We start from the raw sequence: 27,927 nt of genomic DNA, 5'->3' as shown, positions 1-27,927 counted from the left end.
TTGTGTAAGCAGCGCCTGGGGAGCGGGGGGCGGAGGCGGCGGAGGGTTTCGGGGTTCGGACCAGAGCGGCCGGATGGTGAAATCCTCCCTGCAACGGATACTCAACAGCCACTGCTTCGCTAGAGAGAAAGAGGGGAATAAAAGCACCATCATGCCCGCTGTGCTGAGCCTCAGTACCGGACAGAGCAGGTGAGGCGGCGCGGCCTCCCTCAGCCTCGCACCGCTGGGCCCTCGCTGCCTCCTTCCTCTTCCTCGTCCTCGCTGTCGCCTCCCTGGTGGCCGGAGAGGGGCGGGGGACGCTGCGTGGCCCGCGGGGGAGGGGCGGCCTGGCCCCGCCGCGCGGGGAAAGGCGGTCGGGGAGGGTGGAAAAAACACAAAAAAAGGTGATTTTTGAGGCCCCGGCGCTGTCCCGGCCCTGGGAGGGGCACCCCCGGGCTGGGAGAGGCTCCGGGCAGGGCTGGAGGGGACCCGAGGGGAAAACCGCAATTAAGGAAAGATATCGAAGGATTGGAGCCTGTTATCCCCTTACGTAACCGTGGATACTTCGCAAAACTAATCGAGGGTAAGAGTGTTACGAGAGCTGTTGGTTAAAAACGCAGCCGAAAAGATTAAATACCCCCCACAGGAAGAAAGAAAATACCTGAATTAAGGTGGCTGGCGTGGAGCAGTGGATGCTCGGGACATCAATCTGCCCTTTCCACCTCGTGTGTGGACTGTGGAAGGAGTTCTTTAACCGTTTTTCTGTTTAACTGCGGGATAAAGATTGTTTTTTTTCCTCCCTAAGAGCATGTAAATATCGCTAAAACATATTTATGGTTGCAAGCCTTCCTTCTGCACCACCTTTTTGGGGAAGAAAGGTGAAATAATTGAATATTGCCACAGCACACTTTTGGAAAAGGTTTTTTAAGGTTTATTTGTAAGGGAAATCAAAGACGTACAGTTCACAGTCATTCTCAGATAAAAATAAATAATGTTGGTACTAAAGAAAAATATGCCTTTCAAAGAGCTTAAAATAATGGGTTGGATACTCATTTAATTAAAATAACGCATTCAGTTAGCACAGATTTTGTATTTTTTAATAAAACTTCGCAGTTATTATCTTGCTTCATATAAAAATATAATTTACTTTCCAGCACGTAATATTTAATCCCTCTGCCCATTCCCAGCCTTTCTAATAAGGATTATTCATCACAAGTTTCAAGATCATTAAAAAAAATTGCCAAAAAAACAACCAAACAGAAAACCCCAAACCAATCCAAACCCCGCAACTCGGGTGCAAAATGGTGGATTATTTTGTAGCTGTTTATTCGGATTTGCAAATGGCTGCAGTGGCTGCTGCTGGCACCCGGAGACAGGACGATTGTGAAAATTCCCCCAAGGGCCTCGATTGCTGCATCTGCTGAGATGACGCAACTCAAGAGTGGAGCCTGCGGGTGAAGGATGGTGCAGAGGGAGGGGCCAGCGCTGCTCTGCCTCGGGAGGAGTGAAACAGCCTTGGGAAGGATGGGGAGAAACTTAAAAATCTTCCTCGAATCTTCAAAAATACGAGATTTTTCTCCTCGAGTGCTGAGCGTTGTGGAATCGCTCTGAGGAGTTCAGTGGAAAGAGGTTTGGAGGTGTTTTTGGAGGTTTTGCAGAGTTTCAGGTGTGGCCTCGGCCACACTGGAGGTGGAGATGATTCCCTGGGAAGGTCTGGGAAATACCCCAGGGAAAAGTGATCCCTGCCTTGCTGGGCTGGGGGTTTGTGCTGCCTCAGAGCAAGGAGGGCAGGAAAAAGCACATTCCTACAGAAAGCTGCTTCTCCTGAGGTCAGAGCAGGCCTGCCCTGGCACAGAAACACACCTGGCTCACTCAACCTGAGTTTTCACTCAAAATACTGCAGTGGCAGCTCCTTGGGCAGTGTCCCTGGTGTGGAGCTTCCTTTGTCCTCCCTCTTGCAGTGGGAGGAGTCCTTTGGCCTAGGTTTGGTTTTTTTAACACTCTTTAAATCCTGCGAGTCCCAGGGCTTTGTCCAAGCCTTCCTGCCTGTGTAACCATGCTCCCTTTGCAGTTCCAGGGTTCCCTTCAATTGCTGTAGTAACCTGGGTCCGGGGCCTCGGTGGTGCTCCTGATGTCCCTCACCCACCCCTGAAGATCCCAGGTGGGCGAGGGAATAGTCAGAGGGATCACAATCTTTCAGCTAATTTATTTTATTCGGTGAGTACGAGGTGCAAACAGCTCGTGGTGAGCTTGGCAGCATTCCCCGCCTCACTCCCTCCTCTGGAAATGAACAGGAAAATAATTCTGCCCTTCTCCCTGCTGCAGGATAATCGGCTGAATGTCACAGAAGAACTAACACCTAACAACAGGACAAGAATTCTCAATGTCCAGTCAAGGCTTACAGATGCCAAACACATCAGTTGGAGAGCAGTGCTGAACAACAACAACCTCTACATTGAAATTCCCAGTGGTGCTCTGCCTGAGGGGAGCAAGGACAGGTGGGTCAGGGAAAACTTGGCTGTGGGTTAGCACGAGGTCTCTCAGGGCAGTGGGAGAACACTTTGCTCTTTGTAGTTTGAATGTTTAGTTTCAGTTCTTGAGGCTCTCTTGTGAGCCTGGTCTCAGGGAGGACCAGCCCAGAGTCTGGGATTTCAGGCACTGAGATTTCCAGGCTGCTTCCAGTCCGTCACTGCAGCTCCTTCAGCTTTTTCTGTGCCACTGAGGAGTCTGCCCTTGAGTTCTGCCTGGGGTTCAGGGATCTGGAGGTGTGAGGCTCCAGCCTCCCCTAGGAATTCCTGTGTGGATTGGCTCTCAGGACCTTGCTAACTCCCTCTGAAGAAGCACTTGCTGCAAGAACTCTGGGATTGTTCAGACAATGCTCAGGGTGGGGTTGTTGGGGTACCTGTGCAGGGCCAGGGGTTGGCCTGGCTGATCCCTGTGGTCCCCCTCCCATCCCAGGACATTCCCTGTTCCACAGGCACTGAGCCCCTGGTGTTTCTCTTGCAGTTTTGCAGTTCTTCTCGAGTTTGCTGAAGAACAGCTCCGAGTTGAGCATGTGTTCATCTGTTTCCACAAGAACAGAGATGACAGAGGTGGGTGTTCCCTGCGCCTCCAGAGACACAAAATACCTTTTGGTGGAAATTTAAAGGTTTTTTTTCAGTATCCCGTGGGTGAAACCTGTCTCCTGCTTTATTTTCTAGCTGCACTGCTCCGTACTTTCAGCTTTTTGGGCTTTGAGATTGTGAGACCAGGGCATCCCCTTGTCCCCAAGAGACCAGATGCTTGCTTCATGGCCTACACGTTTGAGAGAGACTCAGCAGAAGAAGACTAGATTGCAATGTTTGCCTCTTTAGAGCTTTCTTGTTGTCTATAAAGATGATTCTGTAGAAATTTTGTCAACATCTTATTCCAGTCTATCTTAACTCCTGTACGAAACCTTGTGTGACCCAGCTGCTTTGGTGGTGAGATGTTGAAAATTTCAGACTCCACATCTTTCTCTGGATTTTGTGCGCATGTTGTGGTTGTGCAAAAATAAATGCTCCCTCCAAATTTAGCAGTATATTTCTTGAAGTTTAATATTGTGTTTGTGATACTGAAGTATTTGCTTTAATTCTAAATAAAAATTTATATTTTACTTTTTATTGCTGGTTTTAAGCTGTTTAAAGACTTGCACTCTTGAAGAGGTGGCTCTGGAACTGCCCCAACCATTAAAAGTTGCAGGTGTGGAAAGGCTTTGCTTGTTCTTTGCTTGACTGGAACTCGTGGGTGTGCTCTGACAGGGCTTGGAATAATCCAGCAATCCTGGAAAGGTCTACTTTTAGTGAGTAATTAGCAGGCGTGCTAATTAGGACCAGTAGTTGCCTACTCTGCCAATGTTTTGTAGGATATCCAGGGTGTGATTTGGTTGGGAAGCCTCAAGTGGAATGTGATCAGCTCAACCCATGGCTGCTTTAAATACCAAATATGCAACTTAAATACCTGGAATTTCAGTGTTTCCCTAACAGCGCAGCCTTTCCAGTGTGTGTAGGTGACTCCAGGAATTCTGGCTGTGAGCTGGGAAGGTTTGTGGCACTCCTGCAGCTCAATGTCATTGAGGCTGGGCAGGTTTCTTGGGGTTTGTGGTTGAAGGGTGAGGAGGGGGCTGTGCTGGGGCTCCACAGACACCCCTTGGTGTTCAGGATGGTGAGCAGAAGGGCAGAGGGGCTCCTTGTAATGCTGGAATTAACAACCTTGAACTGAAGTTACAGCAAGTCTCCAAAGGGGCTGAGCTTTAAGGTGTATGATTTCCATGTTTTTCAGTGCTTGCAGGCCTGTTTGGCACTGTTGGAGCTGATGAATCTTTCCTCTATAAGACCTTGGAGCAGGGAGCCCCTGGCATGGGTTTATTTCACCAGGTTCTCTGAGTGCTGTGAAATGTATGAATAAGGCCCTAAAGTTTCCCCCACAGCCCATCCCTGGGCTCAGCAGTGTTAGAATCCCATGGAATACACTGAAATAGCCCCTGGAACTCCGTGGAGATGCAGCACAGAGTAACCTGGGGCTGTGTGAGCAGTGGTGTGGTGCAAACTGGGGGCTCTTGCTGGGCTCGTTAATTGGCTCTTCCCAATTCTCTCTTGGCCCTACATTTGTGCTCATCCTGGAGGGATTTTTTTGGAAGGCCAGTGACAGGGCTCTGGGAAACTGCACGAAGCTGAGCTGGGGGAGGTTTGGCATGGAGCTCAGGGAAAGGTTCTTCCCCCCGAGGGTGCTGGGCACTGCCCAGGCTCCCCAGGGAATGGTCCCGGCCCCGAGGCTGCCAGAGCTGCAGGAGCGTTTGGACAGCGCTCTCAGGGCTGCTCAGGGTGGGGTGTTGGGGGGTCTGGGCAGAGACAGGGGCTGGATTTGATCCCTGGGGGTCCCTCCCTACTCAGGATATTCCAGGATTTCTTGGTGGTGGCATGACCAAGGGAAGGTGTCCTTGTTTTGCTCAACAGGCTGGCGCAGGGCAGAACTTCTGCTCTGGTTATCTGGAAAAATCCCTGTTCTCCTCTGTGATGTGGTACCTGTGCCACGTTCTGCTCTCCACAGGGACAGGAGTGTGGAATGTGCCTGGTCCTGCCTCCAAGGGATGTTTTGGTGACTTTGGATGCTCCTTGCAGAAGGGGAGGGGGTCACCCACGCTGGAAACCAGAACTGGGGGGCTGTGGATCCTTGGAGCTGGCGGCCTGGGGCTGGGCAGGAGCCACGGGAGCGGGTTTGGCTTTGTCTCCCCGGGATGAGGGGCTGTGCCGTGGCCTTTACTGCCCTCTAGGAGCCACGGCAAACACTGCAGGAGAGCCTGGGACAGCAGGGGCAGCTCTCCCGGGGCGCCTGCAATGAGATCTGAGCCCCATCTCTGTGCCTGGCAGTGCCCGTGCCAGGGTTGATGGGCTCCAGCCTGGGCAGGGAGACTGCACTGGGACATTTGGGTGCTGCTCCAGGTGGGAGCAAACCAACCCTGGAGCTGGGACTGAGCTGCTCCCTGCAGGGTCCCAGCTCTGGTTTGTTTTTGTTTCTTGGAGCTCAGGGACTCCTAGGAGGAATCCTCCCCACTCCAGCAATGCCCCAGGCTCTGCTGACTGTCCCGTGGGCACAGCAGACTTGGGGAGGCTCTGTCCCACTGTGTGCACAGCCCTGCTGCTGGCAGGTGATGGAGTCACTGAATCATGGAACTGTTCAGCCTCCTAAGACCATCGAGTCCAACCATCACCCCATCACACTAAACCATGTCCCCAAGTGCCACACCACACACTGCTGGAACATTTCCAGGGATGGTGACTCCAGCACTGCCCTGTGCTGATGCCTGATCACTCTTTCAGTGAAGGAATTTCTCCTGATACCCAGCCTGGGTGGCTGTGAGTGGATTAGTAATTGCTGAGGAATAATTGAAATGACCTTCACCATGCTGCTCCCTCGACATCCGTGTGGATTTGGGGACTGAGTCCAAGTCCCATGTGCTGCAAGGTGTTTCACAGCAAGGAGCAGATGCCACAGCCCTGCCTTGGTGCCCATGAACTCACCTGAGCTGTTCACCAGAGCCCATGGAGGCTGTCCTGGGTAATCACCACCGGGAAGGGCAGTTTGCCTTTGTGTTCCCCTCTGGAGCCATCCCTGCACTGTGTAATGCTGGCAGAGAAGCACATAAAGGACCAGGGTTTGAGAGGCTCAGCTCCAGGTTTTATTGAAGCTGTATTTTTCCCTTTAAAATGTCGTATTTATTAGTGACTGTGCCACAAATTGTCTCTGGGAAGCACAGGCTGAAGGAGCTGTTGTTTCTCCTCTGCTGTGATGGGTGGTTTAGAGTATTATTTAAAACAGCAAAAACCTGGTGGCTGCAAAAACGCTCTGAGGAGGTTTTGTTCAAATTCTGAACCCCATAAACTTGGGATTATCAGCCACTAAATTGGTGCCTGGGGTTCCCATCCAGCTGCCTTTCTCCAGTTCTGATAAACCAGACTTAGAGTATCAAGCAAAAATTGTTTGAGGGTATAAACCCACACTTAGTGGTTTTACACACTTCATCATCCATGGCCTATGGGGGGAGTGGGTTTAGGTTTGTAGAGCTTTCCCAGCAAAGACCTGCTGGGATTTCTTAGGAACTCGTGGATTTCATAGAATCACGGAATGATTCTATGAAAGGACCCTAAAAATAATTTCGTTTCAACTCCCCTGCCATGGGCAGGGACAGGTTTGGCCAGGCACTTGTGAGCTCTTGGCTTTGAGGAGACCTTTGGGTAGGCTGTACTGGGGCTTGGTTTAGGGAGCATAGAGAACCTCGGTGACCTCGTAAAGCGTGTGTTCAGTGACCCCCTGGAAGTACAGGCAGCACAGCCACTCCTCCAGGCTGGGGCTGACCCTGGCCCCAGCTGAGTTCTCTGCAAACCTCAGGAGCAGCAGAGCCCTCTTGACCTGCAGCCAGCTCCGGAGCAGCTCGAGGCTCTTCCTGCTCCTGGCAAAGAGCTCCTGGCGTGGCCCCCAGAGCAGCACCTGCAGGATGCCCCTGGCCTGCTGGATGGACACCCTCTGCTGAGGCTCCCTGTGCAGGAGCAGCGTGGCCAAGCGCTTCAGTCCCGCCGAGTAGATGGACAGCGAGGGGATTTCGGGAAGCCTTTTGCTTCTGAAGCCCAAAATGTTCTCCAGGGAGATGTCCATGTGCAAGATCTGATAGATCAGCCTGCACACGTTCAGCTCAGCTGCTGCTGGAGGGGAGGGTGCAGAGAGAGCCTGGCTCCAGTCCTGCTCCTGGCTGCTGGAACAGGGTCTTTGCTTCTCTTGCACCTTGAAGAAGCTGCTGATGAGCAGCCGTGGGAGGGACAGTCCCAGCGGCTCCTTCTGGCTCTGGGGGGGACATGGGCACTGCACCAGCAGCAGGTTCTTGGGGCACAGGTCCCCCTGGGCCACGTTCTGTCCCCGGAGGTGCTCCAGCCCCATGCAGAGCTGCAGGAGGAGGAGGCAGCTCAGGCGCTCGTAGTGCCCAGGGCTGGTCCTGTGCAGAGCGTGGGAGCCCTTCACAAAATCTGCCAGGGTCTGCTGAGGAACCTCGGCACAAAGGAGCACCTGCAGGACGGGCTGGGGGGCAGAATAGGCTGCTTCCTCTCTGGAAGGGCCCTGCCTCTGTGTTCCAGGGATTCCTGGGAGCACCAGCTCCCGAGGGAGGTGGTCGGTGAAGCGGCCGAGCAGGCGCTGGATGCTGCAGTGTGTCCCCAGGGAGCTCTGCACCCTCAGGCTGGAGCAGCACGGCTTGGGGACCTGCAGGGACACACAGGACAGGGCCAGCTGTGCAAGGACAGAGCCTTGATCTGCGCTGGGCCACCCTGCCAGCTCAGGGCCACCAGCCCTGCTGTGACCCACACGTGGCGCTGGGGTCCCCCTGCACCCTCTGAACCCCGGAGTGGAGCCAGGATGGCTTTGAGCAAGAGCTGGGACATGAGGGGTGGGGCAGCCCCCAGATGGGCTGGGCTCTCCTGGGCAGCCAGCTCTGCTCCAGCCTCTCCTTTGCACGTGCTGGCCCCTCTGGCTGAGTCGGCAGGACATGTCCCCCAGAAGGGCCGATTTTGACGTGTCCCTTGACCCCAGGGGAACTGTCACCCTCATCACCCATGCCCTGCCAGCACCGTGTCATCCAGCAAATGCAGAAGTGGCTGCAGGAAGGGGAAGTGGCCCCAGTGTCGTGTTCCGTGGAAAAGCCAACGCTCCTGGGTCTCCTGGCTCCCTCTGCTCCACCCAGGCCTCTCACCCCGATTCCCCCCTTACCTTGGCTGCAAACTGCAGCTGGCTGTGCTCGAAGGTGAAGCCCACCCTGAAGTACCAGGCGTCCCCGCTCTGGCAGCAGGGCTGGGGGTCCAGGACACTGAGCGCTGCCCAGCGCTTCCCCACCAGCTCTGCCTCCAGCAGCTGCTGCCTCTCCTCGGGCCCCACCAGCTTTTCCTGCATGAGAGCCGAGAGCCGGGCCAGGGAGGCCTCCTGGCACCCCAAAACCACCCCACAGACCCCAGCCGGGCCCTCCAGGAGCTGCCCCAGCTCCCCGTCTGCTGTCCCAAATGTCAGCTCCTTCAGGCTGGCTGGGGGGGCTCTCTGGGGGCTGCTTCGGGCCAGCGGCTCCCCCAGGCTTTGGGACTTGGTCAGGGGCTTCTTGGGTGCCCAGGAGGGTCTGTCCCGCGGGGGAGCCCCCTCCCCGGGCTGCAGCTGGGCCGGGGGGATGCTGTAGAGGATGCTGCCAGCCCGTGCCTCAGGGTCCTCATGGCAGCGCTGGGACGGTCCCGGCTCCGGGAGGGACTCGGCTCGCTGGAGCTGCTTTTTGGGCAGCGGGGGAGGCAGGGGGTCCGGCCCGGGCTGGGGGAGGGGTCTCCCGGCACCTTCCCCTCGGCTGGCCTTGCGGGGAACGAGGTGGGCCCGCAGCTCTCCTGGGGAGGGAGGGACAGACGTGACAGGACAGACAGGACAGAGGAGACGAGTGGGATGGGATGGGATGGGATGGGATGGGATGGGATGGGATGGGATGGGATGGGATGGGATGGGATGGGATGGGATGGGATGGGATGGGATGGGATGGGAGTACACCACGTTATTCTTTGCCTCCTACATATTTCCAGCCCCAAAGCCACACCCAACACCAGCCAGAGGGGTGACACCGGGGGAGGACAGGGACAGCAGTGCCACTGGCCGAGGTGACACCTCGGCAGGCAGGGGCACAGCGGGGTCCGGAGGTCACTCACCCACGTTGCTGTAGATGAGGGCTGAGCCGGGGGGCCGAGGGGGGCAGCCCCCCGGCGTGTCGGGCATGGCAGTGCCCAGTCCGGGGGCCCTGCACGGAGCCGGGGGCAGCGTCACCCCCGCGGCTCCCGCTGCCTCCGGTGCCGGCTCGGAGGAAGAACGCGGAGAAAAGGGGAAGCAGCGGCCTGGGGAGCCTTGGCGGGGTGGTTTTGGGGAGAAACACGGGGAGTTTGGTGGCCCAGTGACTCCAGTTGCTGCGCTGGGAAATCCTGGGGGTGGGAGCTGGCCCGAGGGCTCCAGACGCGCTGGTTTCCACCTGCATGGGACACACCCGTGTGTCCCCAGGGCCCGATGTGTCCTCGCTGGGTGACCCCAGGGAGGCCACAACGCTGGCAGAGGTGTGGGACAAGAGCAGGAGAAGCCTTTGACACCCCCAGCCAAATCTGGAGGACAGGACAGGGGTCTGGGCACAGGGAGGGAGCAGAGGGAGCCCGAAGGAGGAGGGCACTGGGATGGAGCCGCTGGTTTCACTTCCCTGTCCTGGCGCTGGACTCCGGCTTTGGTGCCACCAGCGATACCGAAACCATGGTGGCTTTGTCTAAACCTCCCCGTTCTGCCGGAGCGTCCAAAGTTCAGCTGAGCAACCCCAGCCGGCGCCCCCACTCCATCCCCAGTGCCCCCGGGACCCCACGAAGCGCTGGGTTGGGGCAGCAGCCGTGCTGAGCCCCTTTGCAGAGCCCCCCGGTACCTGTGTGGTGTCCCTGGCAGCGAGGGGGTCCCGCGGGGCTCCAGCTCCACATCCCGGAGCCGCAGCAGCTCCCGCTGCCCATCCCAGCCCCTCCTGGCGCTGCCCATGGCGCGCTCGGGGCTCGCCCCGCGCTCGGCAGGGCAGGATGTGCTTTCAACACCTGCTCGGGTGGCTGAAGGAAGCTGGGGTTTGGCTCAGCCGGGTTTGGCTCAGTTGGGGTTTGGTTTAGTCAGGGTTTGGCTCAGCTGGGGTTTGGCTCAGCCGGGGTTTGGTTTAGTCAGGGTTTGGCTCAGTTGGGGTTTGGCTCAGCCGAGGTTTGGCCTCACTCCCCAGAAGCCCCCCGAGCCCCCTGGCATCGCTGCGGCCCTGGCCATGGTCACCGTGTCACCATCAGTGCTACTTGTGTCCCTCAAGCTGCTCCTCCTTCCTGGATGGCTCCAAGGACAGCTTTAAGGGTGGCAGCTGCTCTGAGGAGGGGATTTCCCCCCAAACCCCCCTCAAGTCATAGAATTAATTCCCCTTCCTCCAGGTTATTGCTCTGGGTGGGTTGGCAAGGAGGAATATTTTTGTTTTCTTCCACGGACCAAGGTTGTGGGTTCAGTTCCTGTTAGAGTTGGAATTGATGATCCCTGTGCTTCTCTTCCAACTCAGAATATTCCTTATCTGTGATCTGTCTTTTTGCTGGGGTTTCCTGCAGCCATTGCACAAGAGGAGCCCAGCCCTTGGAAAACACCTTTATTTTTGTCTCCCAGATGCTCAAAGTGCACCAAGTGACCCAACTCAGCTGGAAAATATCGTCCCATTGGTGTCATGAAGTCACTTTTTAAACACTCTAAACCCAAAATATTTCAATATTTCCTCCCTTCTAGTCACTCTTTTGAGTTATCAGTGGTGCCACTGTGGGTGCTGTGGGAAGGCAGCTGCAGGATTTCTCCTGGGGGGCAGCGAGGTTGGGATGAGAAACGTGGGAAATGTGGGTTTCCACGAGGAAAGTGGAAAATGTCACTGCTTGAGCCCCAGAACAGCAGGACCCCGGATCCAGACACCTCAGCAGGGCTTTGGGGGCCGGGGTGGGATTTGGGGGGTGCCGGGAGCCCACAGCTCCCTCCCCCTGTATTTATTTCTGTATTTCCCAGGGGGGTTGTGGCTGTTGGCTGGGGCTGGGGCTGTTTCTGGGTGCTGAGGCCGTGTGTGAGAGCTGATAAAAAACTCCGTGGGGCTGAGTCACGCTTGGATCCAGCTCAGGGAGGAGGAGCAGGGCTCTGGGAGGGGACAACGTCCACCCCACATTGCACCAGCAACCCAGACTGGTTTGGGTTGGGAGGGACCTCAAAGCCCACCCAGTGCCACCCTGCCATGGCAGGGACACCTCCCACTGTCCCAGGCTGCTCCCAGCCCTGTCCAGCCTGGCCTTGGGCACTGCCAGGGATCCAGGGGCAGCCACAGCTGCTCTGGGCACCCTGTGCCAGGCCTTCCCCACCCTCACAAAAAAATTTGTTAGAAGCATCACTGTTTTTTCCCTAATAAATAAAATTACCTTTAAGAAGCACCAGAAAATGGTAGGAATAAAATTCTAGAATTCCTGCTATGCCTGTGACCCTGCCAAGCTGGACAGAAGCGGCCAGGGAAAGAGGGACAGCCAGGAACTGCCTTTTGGCTGTGAAATTCCTCATTTGTCTTATTCCAACCAAGGAGAAAATGCCAAGTTGAAAAGCCACCCAAGCCCTTAACAAGGACACCCGTTTCCTGTTGCCAACCTCTGCAGGACTGTGCAAAATGCGGATTTAATGGAGCATCCCTGAGTCCTCTGGTGGGTTCTGCTGCCTGTTCCAGGTGGATAAATCAGCTGCAGGACATGGTCCTGATGGCACTGACAGCATTTGCAGACTGGTCCAGGAGCTGCTGAGCCCTTTCCCCACTGGATTTTGGGGGACTGATGCAGGGAAGCTTTTCTTAGCTCCAGCCTCTTTAGTTTGTAAGGAAATTGGATTTTCTTCCCAGTGGGAGATAGGATCTTTAAACGCAGCCACTGGAAAATTTTCTGGCAGTTTTCTAATTGCCTTTATTTATTTTTTTTTTCTGAGGTTTTTTTTCTGTTTGGGTTTTTTTTCTTTTTTTTTTTTTCTTTTTTTTTTTTTTTTTTCCATGACATCACTCAGCAGCCCGTGGGGCTGTGGGGATGCTCCGAGCTCAGCTCAGGGTGGGCTGGGCTGATCCCTGGTCCACTGAACCCACCCGGGCGCTCTCTCAGCATCTCCATCCTGCAGCTCACCCCCAAAAGGAGCAGGGGGTCCAGCCCCGGCTCCCACGGTGCCCCCACACCCCGGGCACGGGCAGGACGTGTAACCTCGACCCTGCGCCACGAAACGCATCTTGAAGCAGGAAATGAGAGCAAAACCCCAATTTCCTCCCTCCCCCCGCGGCAGCTCTCGCCCGGCCCGTGGGGGCTGCAGCCTCGCGGGGGTTTTGGCAGCCAAGGCCGCCGCTCCTCGTGTGATGGGCAGGGAGCCGGGAGCCTCCCCGGCCCCAGGGTGTGTGAGGGATGGGATCCCGGGCTGGAGCGGCCCAGGGCTCCTTTCCCCAGCAGATGGAGGCATTGCTTTGCTCCCAGTGCCAGCCCGGTCCTGCGAGAGCCGGGACTGGGGCTGGCAGGGGACAGGGCGGGCACTGAGCCTGCAAAGGGACACGGGGGGATTTGGGGAGGGGCAGTGACCCCTTTGGGGGGGACACGTGTCCCCCTCAAACATAAAACTGGTGCGAACATAACCCTACCCCATGGCAGGTGCAGCTCACGGAGATGTGGCATCTCCGAAGGGTAGCAGGTTAAAATAATGATGTTTTTACCCCAAAAAACAATGGATGGAATGGTTTAAAATATCTGTGTTTCAGTGTGGATGTACTCCTATTCGGAGTTTCCAAGCAAAATGGTGTTAATATATAGAGGGACCAAAAAAAAAAATCTGCTTTTTTTGGTAGTTCCTGCAGTTGCAATGGGTGATCTGGTCCATGGGAACAGTTTGAGTTCGGGACTTTCTGTAATCTCTTGGAAGCCCTGGATGCTCCAAGGCACCGTTTTCACAACTTTTTTTCCAGCTCCTCTTTCTCTTTGGCCAAGGGCACCCCGGGCTGGCTGAGCCCGTGGTGGGGACAGCAGTGGCAGCCGTGCCAAGGGCAGGGGTGGCTTTTGGGGGGCCAGGCTGTGCCCTGGGGCTGGGAGGATGGGCAGGGCACTGGAAGGGTCACTCTGTGGAGGAGAAACCCCCTCCCTCCCCCTCCTCACTGGCTCCTGCCCCACAGCCGCACTGCAGTGCCCACGCCGTGCCTCAGTTTCCCCTGGCATATGCCCAATTTTCCAGCACCGTCCAAAAATTTGGCTGCCTGTGTGTGCCTGTGCACATCTGTGCACTCCGGGGTGGATGTGATTCCTTTTAACCCCGCCAAATCCCAATTTTCCTGCCAGCACAACTCGAGGTTCTGCCTTTGCACCCTCCACTTTCAGCACACCCTTCTAAACACCGAATTAATAATTAATAATTGATTAATAGCAGCAGCAGTTTGTTAGCACACGTGCATTAATCATTTATTAGTTATTAATATGGACTTTGGTACCCTTGAGGAGGTGGTTTCAAATTGTTTATGTGGGGTTTGTGGGACTGATGGTGGGGATGGACTCAGGGGCTGCAAATCCCAGCAGAGCTCCGGGAAGGGGGAAAGGTCTGCTGGAATTCCAGGAGCTTCCCAGCTTGCAGCAGGTCTGGAGAGCTCCAAGGTGTGAATTAGGGGGCTCCTGCCCTTTCCAGCTCCTGCTCAGGCTTTGCCCACTGATTTTGCCTTTTCTTATTGAGGCATATGGGGAAGAGAAGGGGGATAAAAACCCAAATGAGCCACAGAACTTCCTTTTTTCCTTTTTTTTTTTTTGTTTTTGTTTTGCTCACAAATACATCTCACATGCTTGTTACATAGAAAACTGTGCCAGGTCTGCACTGCCCTTGGCTCCCACTGTGAGGGTCCATGCCCGACCCACTCCCACCCCACTCCCACCCCCTTCCCAAGGTTAAAAAAACGCCAGACACCAAACAGGACCCTGGTAGGACACGGCATGCACGGCTGGGGGCGAGGGGCACCAGGCATGCAGGGCCACGGGGACAGCTGGGGCCACGGCAGAGATGATGGATGGATGATGGATGGATGGATGGATGGATGGATGGAGGGATGGATGGATGGATGGAGGGATGGATGGATGGATGGGTGGATGGATGGAGGGATGGATGGATGGATGGAGGGATGGGTGGATGGATGGATGGATGGATGGAGGGATGGGTGGATGGATGGATGGATGGATGGATGGATGGATGGATGGATGGATGATGGATGGATGGATGGATGGACGGACAGATGGATGGATGGAAGGACAGATGGATGGATGATGGATGGGTGGATGGATGGATGGATGGATGGATGGATGGATGGATGATGGATGGATGGATGGATGGATGGATGGATGGATGGATGGACGGATGGATGGAAGGACAGATGGATGGAGGGATGGATGGGTGGATGGATGGATGGATGGACGGACGGACAGACGGATGGATGGATGGACGGACGGACAGACAGATGGATGGATGGACGGACGGATGGATGGAGGGATGGATGGATGGATGGAGGGATGGATGGATGGATGGATGGATGATGAATGGATGGATGGATGGATGGATGGATGGATGGATGGACGGATGATGGGTGGATGATGGATGGAGGGATGGATGGATGGATGGACGGACAGACGGATGGATGGAAGGACAGATGGATGGAGGGATGGATGGATGGATGGATGGATGGAAGATGAATGGATGGATGGATGGATGGATGGATGGATGGATGGATGGATGGATGGACGGATGGAGATCAGGGATGGATGGATGATGGATGGAGGATGGATGGATGGATGGATGGATGATGGATGGATGGATGGATGGATGGATGATGGATGGATGGATGATGGATGGATGATGGATGGGGGTCACCCCGTGGCAGCAGAACAGGGTTGGGGGGATGTTCTGAGCAGCCACTTGTGCCCCACAAAGCTCCCAACCCCTCGGATGCTCCGGTGCCACCCCGGGATGCCCATCAGGGAATGGGCAGCTGCCCCCTCCAGCTCCCAGCCTGACCATCACTGGCTGGAGAAGGGACATCCAGCTGGGGAATATCCCTGCAGGAATAGGGACAGAGGTGGCACCTGCAGCAACCCCAGGGTGCACATGGGAGGAGGAAGAGGAGGAGGAAGCAATGAATTCCCTGGATCCTCCAGGTCACATCCAGGCTCTTCCATTCCAGCTTCATTCCTTCTCCCACACACAAAAATCCACGCCCTGAGGCCAAGCCAGGGCAAGGCTGGGAAGGGGTGGGATGGGAAGGCAGGAACCCCTCCTGAGGCAGCAGGAGCAGCCCCAGGGACATGGACTCGTGGTCCTCAGTGCCGGAGGGTGCAGGATCTGGGATGGAGGTGTCAGCCAGGACATTCTCCTGGATTGCTTCTTCCCAGCTTTTCTCTCCTCTTCTTTCCTGGGCTGTAGGGCCTCCCTGCACAGGTTGAGCCAGGTCCTGCTCTCCTGCAGATTCTGACTTTGCAACTCCAAGAAAATTAACCCAAAAGTCCTTTTGAACCCATAGGAATCCCAACCCCCCCCATCGGGTGGATGCAGAGACAGGGGGGACCTTGCATTGCCCTGGGGTTGCTCTTCCTGATTTTAATGATCTTGGCCTCATTTTGCCTTTTTTCCCCCCTTTTTTTTTCTTGCTGACACCTCCTCAGAGCCTGGCCCTGGAGGACTGTTATTGCTTGTGCAGAAGTGTCCCCAGGCACCCACATTGACAGATGCTGGATCTTAAATCCACGGATGAAAAGCTCTCAAGGCACATTTGTGCCCGGGAGTGGGGGGGGTCTGTCTTTGCCAAGGGGCTGGGGTTCCCCCCAGCCTGGCACAACCTCCCCAGTCCCGCATCACCCGGAAGACATTTCTCTTGGAAATTCATTAAAAAAAAGAAAATTGAACGAAAACCCCTACCAACAACAAGAAAAGAACCACAAACAACTACCAGGAAAGTTTTCTGAAGAGTCCCTTACAAAAAAAGGGAAAGGATGGTGGGAAAACAGGAAGCATTTTTCTCCCAGGCCCAAACACTGTTGATCTTTTGGCTCAAGAAATGCATAGTTGGTAGCAAAAACCTCGCTACATCAGGAGCCCCTGGGACAGCCCCTGAGCCCTGAGGGCTCTCCACAGGGCTGAGACATCGGGGTCATCCCTCCCTGACCCTGAGGTCCCCATGCTTCTGACCCTGCTGGCTGTGGCACCTCTGTCTCCAGCCATGTCCCAGCATGGCAAAGTCACTCTGCCAGCTCCGGGACACGGCCGGTGCTCCCACAGCCCTCCCAGCCCCGCTCCCCGTGCCCAGGGCTGCAGAAAATGGTTCTCCTCTGGGAGAGGCTCAGATCATCTTCATGTTGAACTTCCTGGCCCCTCCTTGGCCGGTGGTGGTGGTGGGACCATCCACCTTGCGGAAGGAATATTCCACGGAGAAGTTGTTCTTGTGCTGCCCCCGGCCGCGGCTCCAGACGAAGAGCAGGAGGAAGCAGAAGAGCACCACGCCCAGGAAAGTGATGCAGCCCATGGCCGTGGAGACCAGGATGGTCTTGAGGTCCAAGGTGAACTTCAAGAAGACCTGGGTGTTGTTGTGGAAGGTGTCATTGAAGTCGCTGAGGTACAAAGTCCGGTTGGCGTGGTGGGCGCTGTCGGCCGGGCGCCCCTTGACCGTCAGCGTGGCGAAGTAGGTGTCGTTGCCACCGGCGTTGCTGGCGATGCAGATGTAGGTGCCGCTGTCCTGCACCTGGGCGAAGCGGATCTCCAGGGTGCCCCCAGGCAGCACCGTGGCCCGCCCCGTGCTGCGGGTGGTGATCATGCGGTGCTGGGGGGACACCCAGGCGATGGAGGGGTCGGGCTCTCCATCGGCCCGGCACAGGAAGGACACGGACTGCCCCTCCCGCGCCGTCACGTGCTGCAGCTTCCGATCGCGGATCTTGGGCTTCTGGCAGGTGAAGTACTCGAAGAGCACCGAGTCCGGGAAGTCGCGCAGGGCGTTGCCCTGGATTTCGGGTGGCGAGGAGCACATGGGCTGCTGCCCGTCGAAGTTGAGCGTCTTCCGCCGCTGCAGGATCCAGAGGAGCCGGCAGTCGCAGGCCAGGGGGTTCCTGTCCACCCGCAGCGTCTCCAGCGTGTTGACCGAGTGGAAGGTGCTCTCCTCCAGCGTGGACAGGAAGTTGCTGGAGAGGTTGAGCAGCCGGATCTGTCTCAGGCCGGAGAAAGCCTGTGGCTCCACGGACACCAGGAGAGCGCCCACGATGTGGAGCTCCTGGAGCCGGATGAGGTCTTTAAAGGAGCCTTTCAGCACAGTGCTAATGGGGTTGTAGGACAGGTTGAGGTACCGCAGGTACACCAAGTTCCTCAAGGCAGCGGCGGGCACGGCTGTGATGTTGGTGTAGGTGATGGAAAGCGAGGTGAGGTTCAGGCCCTGGAAGCTGGTGGGGGACACCTCCTCCAGCAGTGGCCAGTTGTCGATCTCCAGCTGCAGGAGATTGTAGAGCTTCTTGAAGTTCTGGTCCTCCAGTGCAGAGATGCTGAGGTGCCGGAGCCGCAGCACCTCCAGGTTCTGGAGGTAGGACAGCGACTCGGCCGAGATGGAGGTCAGGTTGCACTTCTCAATGGTCAGCTGCTCCAGGCCCAGCAGCCCCGAGAAGGCGCGCTGGGAGATGTACACCAGGTCGTTGTCACCCACCTCCAGGCTCTTCAGGTTGCGCAGGTCCTGGAACATGTAGTCCAGCAGGATGACCAGCTTGTTCTCGCTGATGTCCAGCAGGGTCAGGTTGGTCAGCTTGGTGAAGACCCCCGGGGGGATGAGCTTGAGCTGGTTCCCCCGCAGCCGCAGGGTCTGCAGGTTGAACAGGTTGCTGAAGGCGCCGGGCTCCACATTGGAGATGATGTTCTCGCTGAAATCCAGCTCCTCCAGCAGCGGGTACGGCGCCAGGTCGCCGGGGTTGAGGCAGCGGATGCGGTTCTTGTTGAGCTCCAGGACGCGGGTCTCGGTGGGGATGCCCTCGGGGATGGCGGTGAGGCGCTTGCGGTGGCACAGCACCGAGCGCAGCTGCGGGGCGCACTCGCAGCGCGCGGGGCAGGCGCCCGCCCGCGGGGACAGCAGGACCACGTGCAGGGCCAGCACCGGGAGCCACCATGTCATGGTGTGGGGCATGGTCTAGGGGCTCACTGCTGTTCTGCCTTGTGCCTGTGACAGGGAGAGAGCCGAGTCAGCGGGGCAAGGTCCTACCCGGCCCCCCAGATCACCTGTCCTGGAGCTGAGACTGGGCACTGCTCCCCAAGCCCGTGGGGCTGGGGAGGCCCTGACGTTCCCCCCCTCGCACAGCCCCCTGAATATCAGGCTAGCCCAGAGGTCTGAGGCTGTGAGGGGAGGAATATCAGGAGATGGCAAAGATTCCCAAAAGAGGCTCTTACCCCAAAATATGTTGGTTCAGCTCTCTTTATTCTGTGATGTCCATGGGGAGAGCGATGCAGAGGACGAACAGGAAATGTCAGGGGTTTATCCAGGCTTTGGACAGGGTGGGCTTCCCTGGCTCTCCACCAGCCCTGTCAGGGCAGGACGGAGGGTCCAGGGTTATCTGATCAGAGCCACAGGGTCCCGGGGAAGGGGAAATAGAGTGCCCATGAGCTCACTGTAACAAGGCCCCAGTCCCTCCATGAAACCCTCTGGATCTCTTCCACCTACCGTGCAACCTGGGGATCCTGCCCTGCGCAAAGCCGGGATAAACGAGCCTCACTCTCCATCAGAACAGGGAAACTGAGGCAGGGGGAGAGGTCTGTGAGAGAAGCCAGTTCTGCAGAGCCTCTGCTCCCACTGGCTCAACCCTCCCTGTGCGCCTGACGGTGCAGGCACGGGTGGAGGGGGTGGTGAGCACCCCGGGATAATGCACAGACACCCCCAGGGCAGGGCAGGAGCAAGGAGGTGCTGGCAGAGACATTGCCAACTCGTGGGATGACACAGGTGGGATGTCCCATTCCCTCTGGTGACACAGGTGGGATGCCCCGTTCCCTCTGCTCCTGGTGTGAGGTCTCATCCAGTGGCACAAATTATCCCCAGGCCCCCGGCTTGGAGGGGTCCTGTAGGACAGGGGACGTTCGGTGCCACATGTAGGGCCTGGTCCCTGTCCCCGTCCCTGTCCCCGTCCCTGTCCCTGTCCCTGTCCCTGTCCCTGTCCCTGTCCCTGTCCCTGTCCCTGCCCCGCCCTCTGGTCTGGGAGCACAGATTAGGGTGGCCCCCGCAGATTAGGGTGGCCCCAGCACAATCTTTGCCGAGGAGGATTAATCCCGCGGCGCCGTGCCCTGGCTGCCCTCCTTTCTAGGGATTAGCACTTCGCTGCTGCTTTCCCTTTTCTTTGCTTCCCCTTTCCCACTCCCTGTCCCCAGCCGTGCCCCAAATCTGCCAGGCTGCCTGGAAACGCCACCGCAAACTCCTCAGCCACCTTTCCTTAATGAAGCACAGTCATTAACCTAATTAAGTGGCAGAGATGCTCGGTTGGGGAGCTGTGGGGTGTTTTTGAGCCTGGCAAGAGGATATTGGGGGTACCAAGAGCAGAGCCAGCCCCTCCAGCCACCCCTGGGGAGGTGCAGGGAGTGGCACTGACACCTCCAGCATGGGGGGCTTTGTCCCATTGCTCCCACAGCACTGGGACAAACTGGGGTGCAGACCCCGAGGGGTGGTTCCAGCCTTTCTGACCTCCAGGGAGCCCCTCTCACACTCCCGTCTGCCCCTCGGGGCACCCCAAACCTGTCTGTGGGAGCCCAGCAGGATGTGGGGTGAGGGAAGAGGACGATGTGACATCTGTGGCTGCTCCAGGCCGTCGAGGTTGAGCAGTGCTCCACCTCAGTGCCACTGCAGGTCCTCAGTGCCTAAAGATCCCCAAAAGGCCCATCTTGAGGTGGCTGCTGCTTGGTTTAGGGGGTGACAGGAGAGCGATGGGGACCCCAGATCCCACAGAGAGGTGACACTGATGGAGCAGGGTCAGCAGCCCAGCATCTCCTGCTCCTCACACCCACTGTGCTGATAAAGGACACCAAAGGCTGATGTCCCTCCCTCCTGTCCCCATGGGCTGGTGGCACATAGGCACAGCCTCAGGGGGCTGTCACTGGCTCTGTGTGCTCAGGTCTCGGGGAAGGAGGCAATCTCCATGATAATTTCTTGTCCTGATCCTGTTATCCCAGAGCAGCAATCTCTGGGATTAAACCCATTGCTCAAGTGCAATTTTGGAAGGACGGGAGATGATCTTCAAGGAGCGTTTGGACAGCGCTCTCAGGGCTGCTCAGGGTGGGGCTGTTGGGGTGTCTGTGCAGGGACAGGGGCTGCACTGATGATCTCTGAGTGTCCCTTCCTCTCAGGATATCCCAGGGTTCTGTGACCTTTTGTAGATGTGTGGATGTGGCACTGAGAGACAAATGGTGTCCTTGGCAGTGCTGGGCTTGACCTCGATGATCTTACAGGGATTTCCACTCTCACCATTTCTATTCTGATTCTATGACACCTTTTTCCTTCATTCTCTGTGCGTGTCTTAATTTTGCCACATTCTCCTTTTTCTTCCAACGAATCAAACCAAGAGGGAAGCGTCACCATTTCACACAACCACAGCATGAGCAGCTGGGGGAGAGGGGGGTGGGCCCACCGACCCCACTGCTGCCCTTGCCCCTTTCTCCCCTCTCCAGCACTGCTCAGCTTCACTGCTTGCACCAAACCCCCTTTGGGGACTGGACACCCCAAATGCCACCTGGACACTGGAGGTGCTTGGCAGCCCCTGCCTTCCAGGAGAGCCACTTTGTGAAGGTTCTGCCAGGCTGGTGGCCCCAGGAACCTGAGCTGGTTCAGGGGTGAGGTGGGGCAGCTCCTCTTGGTCCCCCTGGTTCTGGAGGCCCCACTCTTGCTCTGCCCTGGGGCTGCATGAGAAGGATGCCCCCAAGCATGGCCTGCAAACCCACAGGACAAAACCCTCCCCATTTATTGTGACACTTTTCCATCCTATTCAGTGTCTCTACACTAAATAAAGGTACACCTTTAATGGTGCCCCCGTGCCCACCATCCCTCCCTGCCAGCACTGGGGGGATCCAGCCCTTCCCCTCCCTGCCTGAGGCTCTGCCCCGTGTTCATTATGGATGAGCCCGGGGTAACCCAACTCCACTCCTGGTTCCTACTCTGGCCACCTGATCCTCTAAGCAAAGCTCCAGCCCCACTGGAATTGCTTTTCCCTGGCAGATGGAGAGCGGGAACCACAGCCCTGGGCTCAGCTTCCCTCTCCAGAGCCAGAGCATCAGCCAGCCCTGCAGCCCCCAGCCCTGGGCTCAGTTTCCCTGTCCATCAGCCAGTCCTGGGCTCACCTTCCCTGTCCATCAGTCAGTCCTGGGCTCCCCTTCCCTGTCCATCAGCCAGCCCTGCAGCCCCCAGTCCTGGGCTCAGTTTCCCTGTCCATCAGCCAGCCCTGCAGCCCCCCAGCCCCACCCATGGGTGCTCCACTGACCCCACAGCAAACCCCACAGCTGGATGAGCCATTCCCTGCAAATCCAGGCAGACCCGAGCTCAGGAGCAAGGCTGGCTCTGCTGGCCCCCGGCCATCCTGCAGAGGAGCAGCACAGCCCCTGTGTCCCCGCAGGGACAGCCGGTCCCTCTCTGAGCCGGGCGGAGCCGGGCTCTTCATTAATAGCTCATTACGGCGATTGTGCAGCGCTCTCCGGGCTCTCCCGGCCCCTGGGGAGTCAGGGCAATTAGGATCCAGAGCAAGGCCTAGATAGAGGCTCTTCTCCTCATTTAATTTGTTTTTAAAAATAACAAGCTTGCTGCATGCAGCGCTGGGGACAGAGCCAGCAAAGCCCGGGGCTGAGGGGCTGCGACAGGGGAAACAGAGCAGAGCAATTTTGGGACAATTTGACAATTTTGTGAGCCCCCGGAGTCTTCCCTGCTTCATTCCCTACTTCCCCACCAAGATTTGTGACTATTGAGCTTGTTTTGTCCCAGCCACCAGCAGCACAGAGGAACTGCTGCTCTCCAGCCACCCTGGCTTGGGGCTCCGCAGGGAAGCTGTGGCTGCCCCTGGATCCCTGGAAGTGTCCAAGGCCAGGATGGACAGGGCTTGGAGCAGCCTGGGACAGTGGAAGGTTGGTGGAATCAGATGGTTTTTAAGGTCCCTTCCATCCCAAACCATGACTCCTGCAGGTGGGATTTGGCTCCCCCTCCGCCCTTCAAACAGCTCCTGCTCCTCTGCCACAAGCTTGGCCCTGCCAGCTCCTCAAAGAGCAGCTGCTCCTCATTGGCCATTATTTCTCCCTTTTTGTGAATAAAGACCAAAAAATCAGCCCCGGTTGCCATTTCCAGGTTCCTCTGCTCAGACATCACATGAACACATCTCAGTCAGAGCAAGGTCTTGTTTTATCCTTCCCATGACGTGTGGGATGTAAAATGCTCCTGCTGAGCCCCTCTCGTTCCAGCACCCCATTGCTGCTGCTCCAGACCCATGGTGGGGGCCAGGGACAACCAGGGGATGCTGCTGCATTTTTCCAGGGATGCAGGGAACCCCGGGAGAGGATGGAGACCCCAAAGCAGGGAGGGAGCAGAAAGTGACGGTGGGATGTCCACCCTGAAAACATCAACAGGGGGATAACCCCAGTGCTCTGTCACATGGGCATCAGGGAGCTGCCAGTGCCAGTGCCTTGTGCCAGTGTGTCCCAAACTTGGCATGAGACAGGAGAGGGCTCCTACAAACACCAGCAGCAGCCAAGTGCTGTTGGGAACACCCCGAGCGCTGCCCAGCCCTGCCTGGCAGCCGAGTGCCCCGCGCCATCCTCGCTCCCTGGCTGCTGTCCCCAGCCTGGTTCTGTGCCAGGGAAGGCAATGCCAACCATGCTGGGCTGTGCCAGCATCCTCACAGACACTGTCACCCTGCTCGGCCCTGGCCTGGGGTTGGGGTTGGGGTGGGATGCAGTGTCCAGGCACCCCTGCAGTTCTCCCCAGCTCACTGACAGCTTGCCAGGATTGCTGCTGGACTCCCCTTCAGAGCAAGCCCCTGTGCTTCCCTGTCCTGGGGTGTGACCTGGAGGAGATCTCGATTGCCAGGAACAGGACTTGGCTGGATCAAGCAGGCTCCATGGGCTTGAACCTCCCCGAGCTGCTGGCAGGGGCTCGGAGCAGAGGATGGGGCACTCGGGATCTGATGCCAACAATTCCCTGGCTCCAAGCTCTGCCCATGGGGAAGGGAAAACTGCAGCCAGAGCTGCCCCAGGACAGAGCTCCTCCAGACCTGAAGAGGAGCCCAGGCCCCAGTCCTGTGCCAAAGCCCTTCCAGACGTCTGCTTCTTCTTCCCTGCTGGAAAACCCCGAGCCCTCAGTCACACCTTCCAAAAGCACCCTTCCTCCTGAAATGGCAAAAAAATGAGGGTCCCCGGGGTCTGCTCCATGCTCAGCTTCACTGGTGACACCACCCACACTGATGGTGGCACCAGGGGTGCTGGGGATCCCCTGGGGGTGCCTTGGCATCGTTCAGAGCTGGCAGAGCCCAGTTTGATGCCCAAAAGTGAGCTCAGGGAATCCAATTGTGTTTTCCCAGCTGTTGCTGCAGCTCACAGCAGAGCAAGGTTTCCAGGGGCACTGAAATGAAGACCAAAGGTGACCTGGGCCACCCTCCAAAAACAAACCAAAAGCTCCTGCAGCTTTATTTTAGCCCTTGTCTCGAGTCTGCAAAGTCAGTGGGTTTGGAGCCACGCTGAGCTTGGCCAAAGCCCAGAAAAGACAGGGGGGCATGGGGAGGAGAGAGATGATGGGGAGGAGCTTCAGGAGCATCCCTCGGACCTTCTCTGGCTCCTGGTGTGACACCAGCAGGCTTCTCCCTCTGCACAGGGCAGCAGAAACATCCTGGCTTATGCTGGGGTGTGGAGGGGATTAAATCAGAGCTGAGACAGAAACAAAGAGGCAGAAACTGGAGGGTCAAAGGAGGCCAGGGATGTGCCCAAGCCTCAGCTCTGGTGATCAGGCAATTAGCAAGCCAAGCATGAGAATAAATAATCCAGCTGAAACAGGGAGAGCAGGACAGAGCTGGCAGTAAGAAGGAAGGAAATCAATCACCAGACCTAATGGAGAATTATCCAGGAGAGAGAGTTATTCCTAATCCCATCAGGGGCTGGCTGGGAAACAAATTCTCCTGGCTCTGTGGCTCTCAGCACGCTTTTCTGGGTCAGGGCTGGGCTGGGCAGGCAGGAGGGCAGGGCTGGAGGAGCAAAGGGACAACCAATGGCTCCAGGGCATCTTGCCACCCCGCAGGACCTGGCAAACACCTTGAGGGTCCTCAGGCCAGCAGGTGACCAAGTGGCCATCCCCAAGAGCCCTGTGGTGTCCATGCTCCTGCTGTCACCCTCGTGTCCCTCTCAAGCTGCTCAGGCAGAAGCAGATGTTGCTGGCACAGCATGGGAATGGGGAGGGAGCGTGGAAGGAGCTGTCTGTGCAGGAGCCAGGCGGTGGCTGGGTCACCACAGAACGTCCCCGGGTGTGACTCCAGGGACAGCTCGAGAACATGAAAAGCTTCCACAGAAGGGAGTTATTTTGGTGAGTGGCAGCTGCTGCCTCTCACGAGGCTCCTCCTGCTCAGCAGCCCCAGGTCTTGGGGCAGCCAAGCCAGCGCTGGAGCAGCTCCCAGGGAGGCAGGATCTGCCCTTCCTTCCCAGCAAACCTGGTGTCTCCACGGTGTCTTCCCATCCCAGCATCCCATCCCGAGTCCCCAGCAGCTGTGGCCACAGGACTCCCCACTCCTCTCCCACGTGGGAACTCCCAGCCCTCGCAAACCCCAGAACCGAGGATTCCCTGACGAGCCATGGCACCAAGGAGACGACCCGAAAGAAGCCACGGCTTATTTTTAGAGACAACCTTATGATTCCTGAGCACGTGGCCCAGGCAACACTGCACAGGCAGCCCCAGATTGGCCGCAATCTGCTTTTCTTCTTGACAGACATCATGTCTGAATCTCTATCTCCACAAGATGCTCCCAGGAGAGGAGACATTTAGAGACGACCACAACGCACAACATTTCTGAAAGGTCACTGCCTGCACCAGGCTGTGAGGAGCCAAAGCCACTCATCAGCAACAGGGGCTTTAGGGAGGTGTTTAATATTCCATGAGCATCTCTATTTCTCTACCAAAGTGGATAACACTTCTAAAAGTAGGGGAGGGGGGCAGGGCAGGTGGGTGCTGGGCTCGTTTCCACCCAAGGTGGGCTGGCTGAACCACCAGTCAGAGCTGGGAAATGGTGGCTGAGAGTGAACCTGACCCGGATCTCAACAGCCTCAGAACCTGCCGGACCAGAGCAGAGGCTGAGCTTGACTCCCCATCTTCAGCTGCATCCCAGACCACCCAGCTGCCACCAAGCTGTTCCACGAATGCCACCAGGAACCCTGGAGCTGAACCCCACACAGGGCTGTGGTCCCTGCATGGACAGCAGGGGCTCCTTTTTTGAGGGTTCAAGTGAGAAGTTTTAATTTGCAGAAGCCCATTAACATCAGGGGCAGGATGAGGAGGGGCTGGGAGGCAGCTGCAGGGTGACTGCCCATGTCCCACAGTGCCAGGACTTCCTGGTGTTGTCCCATCCCAGTCTGTTACCAGGACTGGGTGCTGGCCACAGCCCCCACGGTGTCCTTGTCCCTGAGCACCAACCCAGCCAGCAGCAGGGTGCCAGCCCAGGTCTAGGAGACTCCCACTGCCAACCCAGCTTTGTCCTCTGCCACCAAAGCTGGGCTTTGCCAAGGTCCCCATCCAAGCCCAAAGGTGCCCATCCAAACCAACCTGTGGCCAAGCTTACCCAGTCTCAGGTTTCTCCCCAGCCTGGGAGTGGGCACAAGGAACCCAAACCCCTGGCAGCTGTCCTGGCACCCCAGCTGTAGTGTCCATGTGACATTTGTTGCTGCTGGAGGTACAAACCACGAGCCCACAAGAGCCCCAGCAGCACAGATGTGACAGCCAGGCACAGAAAAAGCAGGGCCACGCTCCTGGCAAGGGCTCCTGCCCCCAAAGAGACACAAATACAGAGCATTAAATGAGAGAGGGGAATTTGCTCCTTCCCCTGCAGCTGCCTCCCCCTCCTGAGCTCATCCCTCACCTTCTGCACCGAAACAGCCTGGGAGCAAACCGAGGGCAGCGTGGCTGAAGCCATGTGAGAGGGGACAGAGGGACTGTGCCAGAGTCTGGCCAGGCAGGACATCCCCAGGCACAGCACCCCCGGAGGTGTCCCCTCCTGCTGGGGGGACACATCACCCCCAGGGGCTCTGAGCAGCAGGGAGGACGTGAGACCTTGTCACAGGAAGGGACCCTGTGCCTTTGCTGCTCCAGCCCAGCAGCTCGGTAAGAATGGAGGTGCTGGGGCAGGAGGATGAATGAGGGAAGAGGAAAGCAGAGGCACCATTAGGCACCTTTCAGAGCACTGATGGATGATGCTGCTGCTCGGGGGCGTGCAGGGCGCTGGGATGCTGACTGCAGCCACCCCCAGTGCCAGCACTGGTCCCAGGCTGGCCAGCAGTGCCCAGCAGAGCCCTGCCCTGCTGCTGGACAGTGATTCCTGGTGATTTCAGTGCCAGCTGCCTCCCACGGGCTTTGGCCCAGCACACGACCTCGTTTGTCCAGCGGGCCCAACCATGCCAGCCCTCGTTAGATCAGCTCGTTCATTAAGCTCAGTGCTTCAGGAACGCTGGCCTGAGCCCCTTGGGGGGGCTGGCACATAAATCACCCCCTGATCGCTGTCACTGCCTGCCAGTGCTGGACCTTTGATGGCAAAATCTCCTCCTAATCCCTCACCTGAGCTGTGGTGACACAGTCCCTGCCAGCCTTCCGAGCTCCTGGATAAAACAATGGCTCTTTGCAGCCTTGACCCACAGGGAAGACCTTGTTCCTGAGGGCTCAGCCCCATGGGAGCCTTCATCCATGGCAGGGGTGCCCAGCAGGGCCAGCTGCCCTCAGGAGAGGCAGCCTGGAGTCCTGGCTGCTCCCTGCACCTCGGCAGGGTGATCCATCATTCCAGAGGCTTTAATCCAACTGGACTGCTGGACATGTGGGCAGAGGAGCAGACTGACAGGCCAGACTGATGGACAGCTGCCTGCTCCGAGGCCAGCAGGGACAGGCAGCCGTGGCTGGGAATCAGCCTGGTCCCAGCAGGACTGCTCAGCTCTGCAGAACCCGGCTCGGAGCTCTGCAGGGGAAAGGGGCAGAGGTGGAGCCCCCAGTCTGCTGGAAACCCTGCTGGAATTCCAGCCAGGAGCAGCACGGAGTGACAGCTTTCCCTCCCCCTCCCAGCTCTGCTCAGCATCAGTCCCGGGCTGAGAGCATTTTTTAAGACCTGTCTACAGCTGCTGCTTCACTGGAGATTTTATTGCCAACCCAATTATGATCATGGGAGCAGCGAGAGCAAAATGCCACTACAGGGGTGACATCCCAATCCATCCCTGCCGCGCCGGACCAACCCCTGAAATAACCCCGGAGAGGGGAGGGGGACAGGGGCATTCACCCCAGATCCCTCCTGGCCTCGCTGCTCAGATTCCAGAGGGGCCCAGCAGAGCCTGGGGGGATCCAGCTGTGCCACCCCCAAAACCCCCGGGCTGGAGGATGGCAGCAGTGACATTTGGAGCGAGATGCTGGCGTCAGGCCCCAGATCTGCGGCTGCAGGGCATCAGCTGGGGCCGGAGCAGCTGGAGAGCAGCTCCCTTCCCATGTGCAGCCCCAAGAGGATCCCAAAAGCCAAAATCTCCACGGGGGAAGGGAAAGGGGATGGCAGGGCCATGTGCCTTCACTCCCTGTCTGGCATCTGGACAGCAGAGCAGGGGCAAAGCCTCCAG

General features: G+C 57.4%; 3 protein-coding genes across 9 annotated transcripts in view; 1 reads left to right on the top strand and 2 right to left on the bottom strand.

Moving 5' to 3' along the window:
- The first annotated feature begins 2 nt into the window (after positions 1-2).
- On the top strand, positions 3-3,711 carry OAZ1 (ornithine decarboxylase antizyme 1). Its single transcript, XM_021528261.3, is given in 6 exon segments — positions 3-189; positions 2,051-2,108; positions 2,110-2,196; positions 2,305-2,477; positions 2,986-3,071; positions 3,180-3,711. Coding segments are annotated over 6 exon segments (651 nt in total). The 5' UTR covers positions 3-73; the 3' UTR covers positions 3,311-3,711.
- PEAK3 (PEAK family member 3) lies at positions 3,183-13,716 on the bottom strand. Its single transcript, XM_085562569.1, has 4 exons — positions 9,959-13,716; positions 9,213-9,526; positions 8,251-8,900; positions 3,183-7,746 (listed from the first exon to the last, which is right to left on the bottom strand). The coding sequence occupies exons 1-4, from the start codon at positions 10,063-10,065 to the stop codon at positions 6,754-6,756; spliced, it is 2,064 nt and encodes a 687-aa protein (XP_085418695.1). The 5' UTR covers positions 10,066-13,716; the 3' UTR covers positions 3,183-6,753.
- Positions 13,717-13,851: 135 nt separating this feature from the next.
- LINGO3 (leucine rich repeat and Ig domain containing 3) overlaps positions 13,852-27,927 on the bottom strand; it is a 29,247-nt gene continuing 15,171 nt past the window's right edge. For 4 of the 7 annotated variants that reach the window (XM_085562589.1, XM_021528262.4, XM_021528263.4 and 1 more), the window contains one exon: positions 13,852-18,295. In XM_085562589.1, the coding sequence (XP_085418715.1) occupies positions 16,448-18,262 (1,815 nt within the window). In that variant the 5' untranslated portion in view covers positions 18,263-18,295 and the 3' untranslated portion in view covers positions 13,852-16,447. Of the gene's footprint in view, positions 18,296-18,522; positions 18,655-27,927 lie in introns of all 7 variants that reach the window. The other 3 variants (XM_085562590.1, XM_085562592.1, XM_085562591.1) reach the window with 1 other exon arrangement.

This window comes from Lonchura striata, chromosome 28 (assembly GCF_050655825.1).
Source record: "Lonchura striata isolate lonStrDom1 chromosome 28, ASM5065582v1, whole genome shotgun sequence".
NCBI lineage: Eukaryota > Metazoa > Chordata > Aves > Passeriformes > Estrildidae > Lonchura > Lonchura striata.
The sequence above is the reverse complement of the archived record's forward strand: the minus strand, read 5'-3'. Positions and strand labels throughout refer to the sequence as shown.